Source organism: Micropterus dolomieu, linkage group LG12 (genome assembly GCF_021292245.1).
Source record: "Micropterus dolomieu isolate WLL.071019.BEF.003 ecotype Adirondacks linkage group LG12, ASM2129224v1, whole genome shotgun sequence".
NCBI lineage: Eukaryota > Metazoa > Chordata > Actinopteri > Centrarchiformes > Centrarchidae > Micropterus > Micropterus dolomieu.
This window is the reverse complement of record NC_060161.1, coordinates 10,604,859-10,621,286: the sequence shown is the minus strand read 5'-3', so window position 1 is coordinate 10,621,286 and position 16,428 is coordinate 10,604,859. Positions and strand designations below refer to the sequence as shown.

The window sequence follows — 16,428 nt, the reverse complement described above, 5'->3', positions numbered from 1 at the left end:
TTGTCGTTTGTGGTCCTTTTGTTGTTCAGACCTACAATGAACACAGATTTATATCTAGATGGTGAATCAGAAAACAAATCAAATATAAAACTCAGGAGTGACACACATGAGTTTAATCTGATATCTGTATGCAACTCCAGAGGTGTGTTGATAAATTAGATCAGTCCGATCAGCTGCAGCATCCAATCGATAAGTGATATCCAATAAGGGGGCGTGTCAGCCAGTAAAAGACTTCCATGAACCCTGCTCTTGTGTATCCTCGCTCATGGCTCCTTGGAGATCCCTAGTCACTCCTGTGAGCACAAACAAGAGCTTTGGGACAGCCTGCAAGGTGGTTGAATAAGAACAACTTCACTGTTCAGGTGAGGAGCAAGGAAATGTCAAATAAGAAACTTGCTGGCAACTGAGCTGACTAAAGCTACATAGTGTTAGGAAGTAGAACCTGGGGCAAAAGATTAAACACAGAATGGATGTTGACACATTTCCTTTGCAATACTGATCACTTCTACTCAAAGTGTAGCTGGAATGACAGCCACATCACAGAAATTATGCTCAGCTTCCTCTATATTCCCAGCCTGTTTATTCTGTGTATATTTCGCCACTATACAACGAGCCAAATTTGGGATGCAACTGCAAAGCCTCTATTAGCCAAGAATTGATTTTTACATCATATCTTTTTAACCTTTACTTTTTTATCCTTTATATATATTTTTTTGATTCTTCATATTTCACACGCCTTTTAGCACAGCCATAAGATAATGCCACTAATAAAACCTTTAAATCCTAAATAAGAACATCATAAGCATGTTCTTATTCATATCTACTTCCAGAGAATACGAGATAAAGCATAACATATCAGCTACTCCACAGGGTACACACAGAGCAAGAGCAACACAGGATGCAGAAAAAAGATAATATAGTACGGGGGAAAAAGGAAAGGAGGTTAGAAGGAGAATAAAAACACACACTAGAGGATCCAGAGGGGAGAGGACTGAGAGAGAAAACGGGTGAGGGAGGGACACTTAAAAAGGAAGGGCGAGGGAGAGGCACGGCGTGAGAGTGAGAAAGTGAGAGAGGCCAGCCAGCAGTGTATCCATGGACAGGAAGCGCCGAGGCGTGGTTGGCTCACTCTCCCCTCTCATCAACCCCCCCCACCACATCACCGCCCTGCTGCTGCTGGGAAAGGCCTTACCACAACACACACACACACACACACACACACACAATACATTTACGCATGCTTGCTCAGGCCAAAATACACTCACACACGCATTAATACACTGGATGTGGGACTGCAGTAGGCTGTGTGACTTTGTGATAGCACATAAGAAACAGCACCCAGCTGAGTGTTAGGGGAAAAAGAGGAGTGAAAGCTGAGTGTGTTGGTCAGTGAGTCAGACACATTATCCACCTTTCACAGGATGAGTGCTGAATTCACATACATGACTAAAGATGGTCTGGCTTTTGTTGCAGGGCCCTTTTCAGAATAAAATCGCGAGGGAATGTTTCAAAGAGTTTTCACATTATTTAAGTTATTGTACGAGAACAGAAAGTAGCGCCAATCTGCAGCCTCCTTTTCTAAATATCGGCCTTTAAACCTACACAAGTCCGGCCCTGACAGGAACCTTCAGCAAAGCCGAGATACAAAATTACAACAGTCCAACCACAAAATTCTCTCCCTCATTTCCTCTTCTCAGCTGTCTTGTATTTTTTATTTTATTTTATTTTTTTTTACTGTTGTTGTTTTTGTTGCTCCTTGCGACTGAGCCCAACGGCCTTTGGAATGAAATTTCTCTCAAGACAAGTTGGCGGACAATATCCACTAAAGACTTCATTTGTGACAGAACTCAAAAACAGTTCAAACAGACACACACCTTGAGGCATGCTGATCTTCTCGCCGTTCTTGCTCTTGAGCTTGTGCTTCTTGAAGGTGCCCTTCCGCTTCTTGACGTTGGGTTTCTCCTGGTTCTGGTTCAGGTGGAGGATGAGGAGGCTGAGCTCGCGCTCGAACACGTCCTGCTCCCACTGGGCCAGCTGCTGCTCACGCTGCCGCAGGAACTCTTCGTGGGACTTCTGCTCCAGAGCCGCTCGCTTCAGCTCCTCCTCACGGCATCGCAGCTCCTGATGGAGAAGGAAGGACTCTCAGATGAAAGAGATGTGGAACCGCAGGTTTCTTTTCAATATTCTACCTAAGATGACAGCTCTACTGCTCAACTACATTAGCTTATTTAATAATATAATTAAAATGATTACAGACCAAATCCATCATCTCCTGTCCTCAACCAGTATAGATTTATCTTCAAACTTAGCAACCTCAGAAACAACTGTTATATACCTGATATATATTTAAACTGCATTGCTCCCATCAATCTTCACCAACTAACTTCAACTATCACTTCATCTAAACCATCAACCTGCCTCTTAGACCCCACCCCTACCAGGCTGCTTAAATAAGTTTTACCCTTAGTCAGCACTTCTTTACTAGATATGATCAATCTGTCTTTATTAACGGGTTACGTACCACAGTACTAGTACAAGTAGCTGTAATTAAACCTCTTCTGAAAAAGCCCACTCTTGATCCAGGGGTTTTAGCGAACTATAGACCTATATCTAACCTTCCATTTCTCTCTAGGATCCCTGAGAAAGCATTCGCCAAACAGTTGTGCGACTTTCTACATAGCAATATTTTTTTCAGTCAGGATTTAGAGTTCATCATAGCACAGACACAGCACTGGTGAAAATTACAAATCACCTTCTAATTGCATCAGACACAGGACCTGTCTCTGTACTTTTCTTGTTAGATCTTAGTGCTGCATTCAACACCATTGACCATCATATCCTATTTCACAGACTTGACCATTTAATTGGCATTTAAGGAGCCACTTTAAGCCTATTTATCAGATCAATATCAGTTTGTACATATTAACGATGAATACTCCAGGCACACCAAAGTTAGTAATATTATTATCAGGAAACACTCCATTGACTTTCATTGTTATGCAGATGATACCCAATTATACCTTTTATTCAAGCTAGATGAAACCAATCAGTTAGCTAGCTAAACTTTAAGTAAGCCATAAGGATGTAAAAAACTGGATGACGGGATGTCTGATGTTAAACTCAGACAAAACTGAAGTTATTGCACTCCTCTATATATAAAGATATAGCTACTCTAGATGGCATCACCCTGACCTCCAGTACCACCGTGAGGAATCTCTTTCGGATTCTTCTTTTTAACTTAAAATATGATCTTTGTTGAACCTTTTAACCATTTTGCTTTAATTGGATAGATGCACCAATGGTTTGCTTGATGGACACAAGATCAGCATAATCGTGATGTGAAATATTTATGACTATATGTTTCACACAAGTGATTACTGTGTACTGACTGCTTCTTACCTTCTCTTTTGCTCTGAGTTCATTGAACATGTCCTGGATCTCCAGTTTCCAGTCCTCCTGCAGGGAGTGGAAGGAGTCCTGCGGCATATCGTCCTTCACCTGCTGCTCCAGTGCCGTTAGCTGGGCCAGGATGGAGCTGAAATTGGGTCTGCGGTGAGGGTCCTGGTCCCAGCACTCTGTCACACACACACACACACACAGCAGACACAGTCAGACGCCAGGGTCCACACTGCTGCACTTGTGATAGTGTGACAGAGTCATTACTAAAACAACTGCACTTTATTAAGCATGAATGCGTGGCTGTCCTCACACTGATGCAGAAATAAGGAAGTAGTGGACCAATGCAGAGTAAAACAGATAGTAAGGCGGTTCAGGAGTTTCTCTTCTTTTGAGCATTTTCTTGAATCAATGGACCTGAAAGAAGGAAACCACTCATTGATTCCCCCCAATCCTCAAACATACTGATTTGCATTAAAAAAGAAAAAGGCAAATATTTCGGCCCTATTGAAAGGTGTAAGACTTCAAATCAGGTCAAAAGACTTATTAAGATGGATGTTTCTGCACTCTTAACACTTCATATTGAATGAGTATCCTGCAATCCCTCTAATTTTATTTACACATGCTTCAGGCACTTTTGCTAGCACAATCCAGAGTCAAGCTGATCACTTATTCAAAGTGTTATGCTTAATTAACTTGCTGTGGGGTTTTTCGCATAATTTGCAGCAACACTTTGGGCACTACAAGCAGATCAAAAACCAATCCGATAATTAATTAATCCTCTGAGTTGGCTATCGGTGGTTTTGTGCTCTGATCTCTCTTTTTTTTAATATATATATATATATATATATATACACACATACACACACACACAACTGTAAAAGACAAACTAGCATCAAGAGAAGGGGCTATGCAGAAGGAATGTAATCTACTTCTTGGCAAATTGTATGTCAGGAGCGAAGCAGATAACAGGCTGGTGGCATGTCAGAAAGTACCCAGGTGACATTTCTTCTTTAGCATGAAACTGAAGAAAGGAAGAACAAAAATGGGTACAAACATATTGCACAAGGTGGCTCCAGCACAAAACACTTCCTCTCCACGGCCACATTATTAGCAACATACAGGATTTGTTTTCTCTCATTTTCAACCCAGCTTTGGGGAAATGGAAAATAGTGCGTGCCGGAAACACCAATTCGATCTCACGCAAGAGTACTCTCACACCACTAAGCTGAAAGTCAGTGCCGAAACAGTGCATTCGATTACATTTTCTAGCATAAAAAACACATGACCCACCGGCCATGAGCTGAGCAAAGGGTTCAGGGCACGTGGAAGGGATGGGCAGGGTGAGCTTGTTCACAGCGACTCCGTAGGCGACTGCAAGGCCATCAATCCCTTTGTAGGGTGCCTCTCCTGTTAGGAGCTCCCACAGCAGAACACCATAGCTGGAGGGGGAAAACACAGACAACAAGGCATGAGACAGTATACTCAGACCAAAATTAGACACAGGATAAATCTTGACACATGCTACATGATGAGGTAAAATGTGCTTTATACATGAGTATGAACTGCTTACGGACTATTTAAATACTGTATATGATGGTGCTTTTAAAAGGAGAATCACTCATTAAGTTGTGAACTGACATAAAAGATAATATTGTCTACTGTCTTCATATATTTCCGGATAAATTTCAATAGTAATTTTTCTACTTCTTGTACAGCACATTATACCTTATACAGTTATTACCAAAGCACTGACTGGTACAGAACTAAGAGACATTTGTGCAGTGGAATCTTTTTGCTTGATGAAACATATGCTTGCAGAGCAATGTGAATTCATGCATGCAAAATTTGTACAAACACAAACACACACACACACAGGCCTTTTGAGCCCACACAATGGGAGCAGCCCTGTGTCCTAAGAAGATGAAGCGTGGCGCAGGACTTGGATCTCCCACACTGTCAATTAGCCCTTGCCTGGACCTGACTGAGCGCACTGCGGAGGCTCGCTAAGTGGAGAGCGCAGGCCGCAGCCCTTTTTTATTTAGTTCTTTAATTACAACTTCCACACACTGTGACTTTGCAGAAACGCTACTCATCGGCTCGCCCCGAGGCGGTCGTCGGCTCTGCGTGGCGGCAAGACATAGATTACCCTTCATTTTCAGAGCAGTGCTGCCTGCCTGCCTGCCTGCCTGCCTGCCCGCCCTCCACTCGCTCATTTTGCTGTTTTCCAGATTGTTTTGTGAAATGAGCATGTGTGGGTTTGTTGTTGATGGACGCTGGAGTTGGAAACCGTGAGGATGTGTGTGTAAGATAGTGAGATGGCACTGAGCCCTTTAGGGTAGTAAAATGCTGTACACTCTTACTAAATAGGGCTCCTAAAGTACCAGAAAATGTCTTAAGTAGCTTGCACAATAGCAGAATCCTTTTTGAATGTTCTCAAGGACACTTTCAAAAAGGTTCTTATAACAGCATGCTCAATTGGTTTCACATAGGCTCTATATGAGGCTGCAAAGAACCATAAGAATGGATGAAATGGGCCAAATCCACAGGATTAAAATTAAACCACAGCATATGAGAGTAACTGCCATAATGCAGCAGAGCCATGAATGTGTTATTGCTTCAACAAATATCAAATATCTTTTTCCCTATTGCTGAGCAAAAACACCCCTGCTTGCTTCACTCCAAATACAAATTCACTTAAAAGCCATCGTGAATCCCCTCAACAAATCACTCAGCTATTTAAGTCATTATTATAAAGCCACAAGCCATAATCAAGGGACTCTTCTCTTTCTGCGTGGATGTGACCAAACACACACACACACACACACACACACACACAGAACTATTCCCAGATAAAGGGCCGTGGTTAGGTCTGGTGTGTGGCCTCCTTCTCTGTCTATGCTGGAGACAATGGGACAGTGTGTAGTACACATGTCCAACAACAAAGCACAGAGCTGCTCTTTGAAGAGACACCATCACATGGCTGTGGCGGCCTTGCTGCAATCCATCACTATGTCCTCCATCTCTTCATCTGTCTCCCACCATCACTTCTCTGCACTTTCACCCTTCCCCCTCTATATCCATCATATTTTCTGTCCACAGACCCCTGCGGCAGGTCCACTCTCTTACTGAAGAGCTGCAGAGAATTGCTGCAGACTTCTGTCTATATATACTTATATACTGTTTGATTATATTTCAGCACTGCTACAAAAGACTGAGGCATGTCAAAGGGGCATACTCGACAGTCAGTCATGTCAGGGGACTTACAAGAGACAGATTAACAAAGAAAATCAAAGCAGGAGATGTTGACTTTCAGCCTCTGGTTTGGGTCAAGGTCAGAATGAGTGAACTGACTTAGTTATGGAATCTGGAAATAGCCTAATGAATTCTAATGGTACCTTGTACGGCTTCTAACTGTTCTGAGTCAGCCCCCGGGAAAGCACTGTGAGGTGATTTCGGTGTTGTGGCCACACTCTGTAGTGCAGTATGTGACATTCATTGGCCCAAAAAGCAGGGAGTCATTGTTTTGTCACAAACCCTGTGAAATGTCTCGTATTATCACAATTTGACTCATTCAGTCCAATCAAAATTAGATAGTGTAGAAGAGCCAAAAGTTTCAAACATGAATGCTCTCAACCAGCAAGAAAAAGACCGTAGTGAGTGTAATGTTCCTACTGCACCAGATGAATAACAACTTACTGAACAGCAACATGGTCTATCTGTCCCTTGCAGACTGTCAGTAGACTGTCCGGATTTTGTACCTCCACCAGGTGGCGTAGTTTCACGGTGAACACACAGTGAGCATGCTCCATGGGCCAGAAAACGCAGCACTGTGCGGGAACCCTTGGAGGCTTTTTCGGCATATGCGCCTAGTGAGCACGAACGAATGTGGCGCCATCAAACGAGGTATCCACTTCTTTTCAATACATGCATGATTCTGAGGGTACAGTTGTCGCCATCTTTGCCGAGAGTTAGACGAGAAGACCGATACTGCTGTCACAATTAAAGCTGGGGCCGGTACTGTCGGTGAAACCAGCAAGAGGAAGACAGATTTTGAAAGAATCCAACCGAAAACACCCCATCTCTTCAGGCCTCCCTCCAAAGCTATTCCCCCAAAACACATTTTCATGTTTATGGCTACCTTACGCTCTCTCTCTCTCTCTCTCTCTCTCTCTCTCTATCTCTCCCTGTCTCCCTCATTATGAGATAACTGTTGTCATGATTTGCCACTATCTAAATAAAATTGAATTGAAATCAAATTGAACTATAGTCCTGCTGCAGCCACAGATACCAGAATTGTTTTGTTTTTTTCCCCCAGACATTTACAGATATGCGAATACAATACAAACAATCTACCCCTAGCATTAACTCACATATAACATTAATGACAAACTTTATAGGGTGGTTAGGTGTGTATGACTCAGAGATTCCTTTTCTAAGAACCACCAGGTTTGAGTTACAAGTGTAAATTGTTCAAAGGTGGACTAGCTATTAGCTGTCTGTTTCTATAGAAACAAGAAAGCACATGTTTCTGTGTAAGCCTTCACACAGTGCAACTTCATTACCAAGCGTTTTTTGCTATACATTCTTGGGAAATCCCTCTTAATCAGACATGTCACCGTCACCATAGAAACACTAACATTAGTCAGTCAAGCAACTTGCATCAGTCTGGTGCCAGTGAAGTGAGGATTGTTAGATTTGGTGCTTTTTTTTATTTTTATTTTTTTTATTATTATTAGCTCACGATGAAGTATGAGTTCAAATGCAATAGGCACCGATGTTGACTCTTACAGAGACAACCTGTGACCTTTTGGTTAAAATTTTTCTACACATTAATATATAAAACATACATTTTTGTTCTACTTATATCCCCAAGAAGTTGGTAAAGGTTACCCTTTAACTTACATTTCGACATTGACATTTCAGGAAATACATCTGCTTGCATCCTCAACTTAGCCCCACTTCATATTTAGCATTCAGATGTTAGAGTAGTTTCAATCTCCTCATCTAACTCTCAGCAAGAAAGTTTCCTTTAAGGTGCTGTGAATCAATCCATAGCTCTTATTTATAGAAATTATGAAGAATGCAACAGGCTTTTGTTAACATATGTACTTTTAAGCCCACATTTGCACATCATAAAAACTGGTACAGCTAAATTCCATTACAAATTACATGGCAGCTAAATACTGCTGAGCATCAGGAACTTCTACATCTGCGCCCACACAGAAACACACACAAGCACTCACCTCCAGACGTCGCTGCCCTTGGAGAAGGTGGAGGACTTGATGACCTCGGGGGCCATCCAGGCGTAGGTGCCCGCGGTGCTCATCTTGGTGGTCTTGTGCCACTCTCTCGCCAGGCCAAAGTCGGTGATCTTCAGTGTCAAACCCTCCATACATTCATTCTCTATGGGCTGAGCTAGAAGGACTGGAGGAAGAGAGAGAGGCAAAGGAGGAGAGAAAGACAGGTAAGTTTAAAAACAGTTAAATGAGTTGAGTAATTCAAATGAAATAAACTGCATCGCTGCTAATTGTGCACTTTCCTTGACTGTAACAGATAAAAGTCATGCAAGACTGAGCTTATACTTCAGTACACATATTCACAAATACTCAGTTTCTTTCTCACTTCCTCTTCTTGTTTTGTTGCCACCACAATGCAATGACTGACAATACATTTCCACAAGTTCAATTGCAACTAAAGGGGACAGAGCGTTTGCTGTCAGGGCCCCGAGGCTCTGGAACAGCCTGCCCGAGGAAATCAGGTCGGCTGAGTCAGTGAACTCTTTTAAGTCCCTTCTTAAAACATACTTTTATAGGAGAGCCTTTCCAGATCTTATTTGACTTTATTTTATCCCTTTTATTTTATTCTATTTTACTAATTTTATATCTCTCTCTTATCTTGTTTTTTGTATTATTCTTTACACTTGTTAAAGCACTTTGTAACTTGTTTTTGAAAAGTGCTCTACAAATAAGGATTATTATTATTATTATTATTATTATTATTATTTGACTGATCACTGTAAATCCAGGTACATAAATCCCTGTCCCTTTAAACAAGTGAAATGATCAATGTCCCTAGTGGGTGATTGGCTGCAATGCTTTAAACAATAGTCTTATTTCTTCAGGCTTTGTCTATAGCATGACCAAACTGTTTTTGTTCAAAATGTTTCCACCCAAGTGAGCGCTGTCGTCACCCTGGACTGGCTAAACATGTGGGTCACATGGGGACGAAAAGAGAGGAAGCACCATTTTTAAAATGAATGTTAAGAGTATCTATAAGTTTAGGGGCTGTGACTGCAGTGCAATGGGACTCCTGCCTGATGCACATTCTATCGTCTCTCGTTGGGTCACATCGTCACTTTTTAGATAAGCTAGCTAAAACTTTCCCTAAACAGTTATTTATTGACCTAAGCTTTGACTTAGCCCCACAGGAGACCTCACGCCCAATTGCAACTTCAAACAGAGATTTGTTTTTTTATAGTTTTCCATCATCGATTTACAAAGATCCACTTTGCTACATGTATGCTGACGTGCTTGTAATCGCGACATGACTTTTACCTGACTGCTGATAACTTCTCAAATTGACATGATAACATCACACTGGAAAACATGTACAACTACATAGTGCTTAAATATACTTAGAAATAAACATTTCGATGGACTAAATTGTGTCCAAGAACAAAAATCCCAAACTGGCTTACAAGGCAGAATATCAATTTCCATGTACATACAGTAGGTGTGAGGCCAAATGTACAAATTATAGGAAAACTAGCCCACACTCAGTGCAGCTTCTCATTGCACTGCTACGCCCATCCGCTGGAATACCAAGTTTTTAGAGAGTACCATGTGACCATTCCTCCTGCCGCTGCTTCAGATTAAAAGCTTTCCCTCACTAGAACTACTAGAGGACCTTTAATGCGAAGCAGCCTCACGATGAACACATTTATAAAATAACAAATCTGCAGGCTGCATCCAGGTTCCACAGGTACAGACAGACTGTGTGCATAGAGATACTGTATATCCAGATTGTGTCAAGATCCACTCGAGACAGATTACAGTTCACACATTATTATTTGTAGTTGTCCTCTCAGGCTGCATAGTCACAGAGGGGATTTGGTATTTGATACTGACATTACTGTCCTGGGAAAACCATGTATCTCTGAAACATAAACTTCTCACGAGCTAAGCAAAACAGCCCTGTTTTCAGCTTCATAACAATTCCTTTTTTAAGAGGCAGGAGCCCAGAAAAGAACATTTAATGAAAGAATCTCTAAGTATTTCCACAGATTTGGCGATTTGCAGGTCAAAACGGGGCTTAGTCTTTATTTATTTTTTTTGTAAATCTCGATTATATTACATAAAAATGTACCCTCACTTAGATTCAACCTGCTCTCGAACCTGCCACTCATTTCCATGTTTTGGGCAAGTCCAGCCAATATTGATCGTTTTTGACACTTTTAAATCTGTAGTGAAGAACCACAGACCCAGTAATTGCAATTTTTGGTGCGGCCCCAAATGTGCCAACATTTTCCGTTGCTCCATCTGATGCTACAGCTTCCCTATCACTCTTAACTAACAAAACGTCTTATCCTACTAAGATGGAAACACCCCCATCACATGCACAGTGGGTTGGTATATCATTATTGTTGTGCTTGTTTTTGTCATGTGTTTGTTATTTTTTTATGTGAGTAATTAGATTACGGCGCCATATTTTACTGCGTTTCAGGTCCTAACTACGCATTCAGTATGAAACCTACATAGTAAACTACATTTAGCCCAGTTTTCACCAACTTTATGGAACTCTAAATCTACAGAAACTTGCATTTTGTTGTTTTTATTTTCAACTTGGGGTTGATTTTCTCACTTAAATATGACACACACTAGAGCCATTTGATTTAAGAACACTTTCTACATAGGGAGGGATACACCTAAGAGCAGAAACATAGAAAAATCAGATATGGATGACTGATATTCAAGAATGGGTGTACTATAGATGTAAACACAGAGATCCAAAATGAGAAAAGTACATACTGTAAAATGTAATAACCTAAGTTATAAGTAAACACATTGATAACCAGCCAATGTTTTGCAACCACGCGGCATTGTTTTTATGAAAATAGAATATAATGTTGAGGATGTCGGTTGCTGCGGTGTGACTATGTATCACATGTCGCAGTATGATTGGCAGCCATGCCTCTCTTCCCCTTTGCTGGCAGGCTGGGCACTATTCAGGGCAAGGCTGGCCGTCAAATGCAGGGAGGAGAAGCAGCGAAGAATTTGACTTATTATAGGGAAGTAAGACTCCTGCTATTTGCAGTCACTTTCCGACTTTCTGGGCTCCGTGCTCTTTTTTTTTTCCTCTTCTTCTTTTGACTGCATCTTTCTCCAGTCTCTCTTTTCTTTAACCACACAAATAATGAAATTTATCTTTTTCTACACATATGAACGATTCTGTCTCTTTCTCACTTTGTTGTCTCTGCCTTTGTGTCTCTCTCAGACATCCTGTGCTGTGCCTCGTAGTCCAGAGGCAACGAGTTTGACGTCACAAAGGAATGCATCACAAGAGGTTGTGTTGTCTGCTCCGTGTGTGTGAGTGTGAGTGCATGCGTGTGAACGTCGAAGAGGATAGGAGACTTGGTTCTTTCATAATGTAATGCACTTGCACGACAATTTCTGCACCCAGTTCTGCTGAAACCACACATACCTCCAATAGCAACGGCATGTGTGATTTTGTCGGGTCTGTCTCTAATATGGTGACAATTGCTGAAGGCTTTTACTTCACATTCTCAACAGCCTCCCTTTATTCTATCAGCATCAACGGTTGTCCATCATAAACAGCAAAAGTAGCCAATGGCCAAAACAAAAACAATCTCTACAGTGTGAAAAAAGTGCCCACTCATTTAACCTTTTAGCAAAAAATCAATTTATATCCATTCTACGGTTGAGTCATTGTTTCTGTCACAGGCCCTAGGGGAAAGGGTGGGGGTACTGCTGTTGAAGGGGTTGCTGGTATTTACTGCAACAGGCCCTGATCCCCTTGCTCCACTTCTTTTGTCCTCCTGCCGGTCAGCGTCTGGTGAAAACAAGCCCCGGTCAGTCACCCGTATTTTCACCCGGCCGCTCGCTTGCTTCGCCGTGACCCCACTTCCAGGAAGTGACGCCGGTATCAGCCAATTAGCCTCTGGCGACAGGACCCTTCCTTACAAAAGAGCACAGGCTGATTTTGTTGTTCCCGCCTGCTTTTCATTGTGCACAACAAGCAGAGCGCTATTTTAGGAAACCGAGGTTAAGAGAGGTCACGTGGCACCAGACAGAGATAGACGGGAGGGAAGTGTAGGTGCTGTGGTAGAGCGAGCAGAGGTGACAGAGACAGAGAGAAAGAAGCGCAGAATGAAATCATTATCATATGATTGAGGGACAGGGCACAGCTAAAAGTGGTTGCCTAGACCTGAGAAGCAGAATTATAGACAAATGGCTCAAACACACACAAAGCACTCATTCTACATGGGCAAACAGATGCACACACAGACACACTCACATTCGATGTCCATTTGTTAGCAATACACACAGCTGCACCCAAGTAGCAGTATGAATAATCTCTACACACAGGTAGAACATGCTTGCATGCACACAGTAATACACGCACGCGCACACACACACACACACACACACACACACACACAGAGGTGAAGGCTAAATCCCAGGGGTGTATGGGTGCGCCATGACAACTGGACCATTTAAACCAGCTGCTGAAATGTGATTTATTAAGATTATCAAATGTGGCTTAAGTGTGTCTACATAATTCTGATGAATTATTTTGTATATGACAGTTTTAAGATTTGTATCATATCATATTTAGCAAAGCAAAGCATGTTTAGATCCAGTTTTTGCCTCTCTAGTGGTCACCGCTTCTGCATCGATGACCACATTTGTGTCACAGAAACAAGTTAGCCATTTAATCAAATTAAATCGTGGGGAAATGTGAGCTATTTATCAAAGCAATCGTTAAGTGCATAATCCTTACAGACTTTTTCATCCTTTCATGAGCAGCCTCTCCTTTCCTGGTAGGAATGTAAGCAGGTTCTTGCTACAACTAACTTTATATGGAAATATATATTGAAAATTTGAACAGCCTTTCAAATGTGGGCCAAAATGAATTATTCAGTGAATGATGAATCAATGAAATAATGATTTGTTTGAATTCACAATCTACAGTGAATGAGCACAAAAGGCTTTGCCTTGTAATTTAGTGGCGGACGTTCCTGTTTGACCTTTTGCTTGTCCGGTTGCCCTTCGCTAACACAAAATGGAGACAGCTAGCCTGCTGTGCTGGGCAGCTGATAATGACAACAACCCGTCTAAGAAGTAACATGTGGAGGCCTTTTAAGATTTGACAACATAGATGAAAAGATTGTGGCTAAAGGTAAGTCTGTTTGCAGCTTTTGCAAAAATGCAACTGCAATGTCAAGTCATTAGTTGTATTTGTATTTATATCAAAAAGAATTATTATATGTGTGTCTCTTGTCGAGCTTAAATTCTATTTTGACAAAAAAAGTGTTATTTCTGTGACCGAAAGGCAAACCATGCAAACACTTTGCATCTGCCCTGTGCAATGTTTATCATATAGGCTACGCCTACCTATAAGCTACCATTTAAAACACACCTGTGCCTACAGGATTGGAAATGTGTTGCCAGAATGCAAGACTTAGACGAGGGGAGGCGGACTCTGCATTAAAGTGATGCTTGGTGCTCAAACGCAGTCAAAGTTGATAGACAATGTTTTTATTGGCGCTGTTTACATTCGAGTAACTGGGCGGTATTTTTATTATAATAATAATAATAATAATAATAATAATACTAGTAGTATTAATAGCTTTGTTTGTAAATCAACATTCACAAGTTGATGGCACAGCCCTCGGTAGCAATTTGGGGTTCAGTATCTTGCCCAAGGACACTTTGGAAACCCGATATACCACCTCAGCCATAGTCAAACATCAAAATTCAGTTTGTTCAGCTCAGCATTCAACAAAATCTCTCCCTTGAAACTGATTGCCAATTTAGCATTACTGGGCTTCAGCACCACACTTATCAACTGGATATTGGACTTCCTCAGAAACAGACCATAGGCAGTTTGGATTAGTGGCCACACGTCCTCCACTCTGTTGCTCAACACCGGAGCCACCCAGGGCTGTGTGCTCAGCCCCATCCTGGTGGAGAGGTTCCTGGGACTCAGCATCACAGCGAACATATCATGGTCATCTCACATCTCCACCGTGGTAAAGAAAGCTCAGAAATGCTGTTTTTCCCCAAGAAGGCTTAAGAATGTAAAATCCATGTGCCAGCTTCTTATTAACTTTTACAGAGGAGCAATAGAAAGCATCCTGACTGCCAACATCACTAATTGGCATGGGATGTGCACAACCCAGGACTGCAGTGGGTGATTATTACTGCTCAAAATCATTGGTATCTGCGCATTAAATGCAGTAGTGAGCCAGGAGACAGAGTTAGCCTAGCTTAGCTAACAAACTGCAAGCAGCACACCTCTAAAACTCACTAATCAACAGGTCTTGTTTGTTTAATCCATACTCAAACAGAAATGTAAAATAACAACTTGCGTGATGTAATTTCTTCTTGGCAAACAGCAGCAGGGTGCAGTGTACAAGCCTTATTGAATGCTCGTCATCACAGTGAGTTTGAGACCAAAATCAAAACCGGTGCTCTCCAACCTTGGCCACCCACGCTTCTGCTTGAGACTCTGCAGAGAAGTGCTGGCCGGATGGATAAACTGTTCTTTATTAAGAAATTATTAAGAAATGGACAGACAGTGCATTCTATCCATCCTGTGACATCTTAAACCAGTGCATGCACCCAGGCACATACACAGACAGATTAATGGCAAAGGCCAACAGGCACATACATAACAGGGTTCTGACAGTTTCATAAACACACACATAATAAATATACCTAACTCATTCACTTAAATGTCGCTGCACTTATGGGACGGATATCGCCTACCTGTACACACACTCATTCATACACCAATGGGTCCACAAACCTCATCTATGAAAACACACACAGACACACACACGGAACCAAGCACAGAAACAAACATGTAAATCCACACAAGTAACAAAAGCATTTTAGAAGGCTCAGCACACATACACACCGCATTCTTCTTCCACTTCCTGAGCTGAGGCAGAGTGCATCCACAGTTCAGCCTCGTCCAGCCCTCCTCCTCTCTCCACCACCATCACACTGACAACTGCCGCGTTAGTCAGCTGCTTACTGGACGGCGTGTCGCAACACGCTGTGTCCAAATCAGCCACTGACCCACATAACATTAAGTCTGCTGCTGACATCTTCAGAACTGTAACGAAAAGTCTTGAAAGTAGCGTGCCGAAGTCTGGACAGGACAACAGCGGTGTCGCGTGGGAGGAACCATGGGGGGAAAAAAAAATCTTTATGACCTGCATGCTGTATTGCTTGAGAGTTATCGAAACAGAATTATTGCAATTAGCTTGAGGTCTTCTGGATAACAGCAGTATATGTATGTAGGTAAAGATTAAGGTTTGGACATAACAAACTTTCAATTGTATAAATCATACTGGGCTTATACATGAAGGATACACAGGATTTATATCCGTATCCAATGTTATCTCTCACCTGGTATCACATTTTGAGGAGGTGTATTAACAGAGCAGAAAATACACCTCTCCTTCAAAAGCATAACGGCGAGTATCATGACTCGATCAGTCTTGCCCAGACAGAACATCTTCCTGAGAGAGGCGAAACCAACAATGTCACCACAAAAACACAGCGACAGATCTCCATGGCAACAGGACTCTGTTTGGCATTGTTTGTTGTTCAGAAACAAGAGTTTCAGTTGTAGACATGACTCCTACCAGCAGCAGCCCTAGATGCCTGACTGAACCCTGCAAGAGTTAGCTTAGCTGGAATCCCAGGATTTTTCCATGGGACGTTCCACGGCCGATTTAATATTACCATACCTGACTGATAAAGAATAACTGTCCAT

General features: G+C 41.9%; 1 protein-coding gene across 2 annotated transcripts in view; it reads right to left on the bottom strand.

Moving 5' to 3' along the window:
- The window catches only part of LOC123980076 (mitogen-activated protein kinase kinase kinase 11), a 49,755-nt gene that overhangs the window by 13,105 nt on the left and 20,222 nt on the right, over positions 1–16,428 (bottom strand). For both annotated transcript variants that reach the window (XR_006827367.1, XM_046064276.1), the window contains exons 2-5: positions 8,643–8,823; positions 4,690–4,838; positions 3,400–3,575; positions 1,875–2,121 (exon numbers count right to left, since the gene is read on the bottom strand). Coding sequence is in view for 1 of the 2 variants with exons in the window: in XM_046064276.1 (XP_045920232.1) it covers positions 1,875–2,121; positions 3,400–3,575; positions 4,690–4,838; positions 8,643–8,823 (753 nt within the window). In the remaining variant the exon portion in view is untranslated. The remainder of the gene's footprint in view (positions 1–1,874; positions 2,122–3,399; positions 3,576–4,689; positions 4,839–8,642; positions 8,824–16,428) is intronic.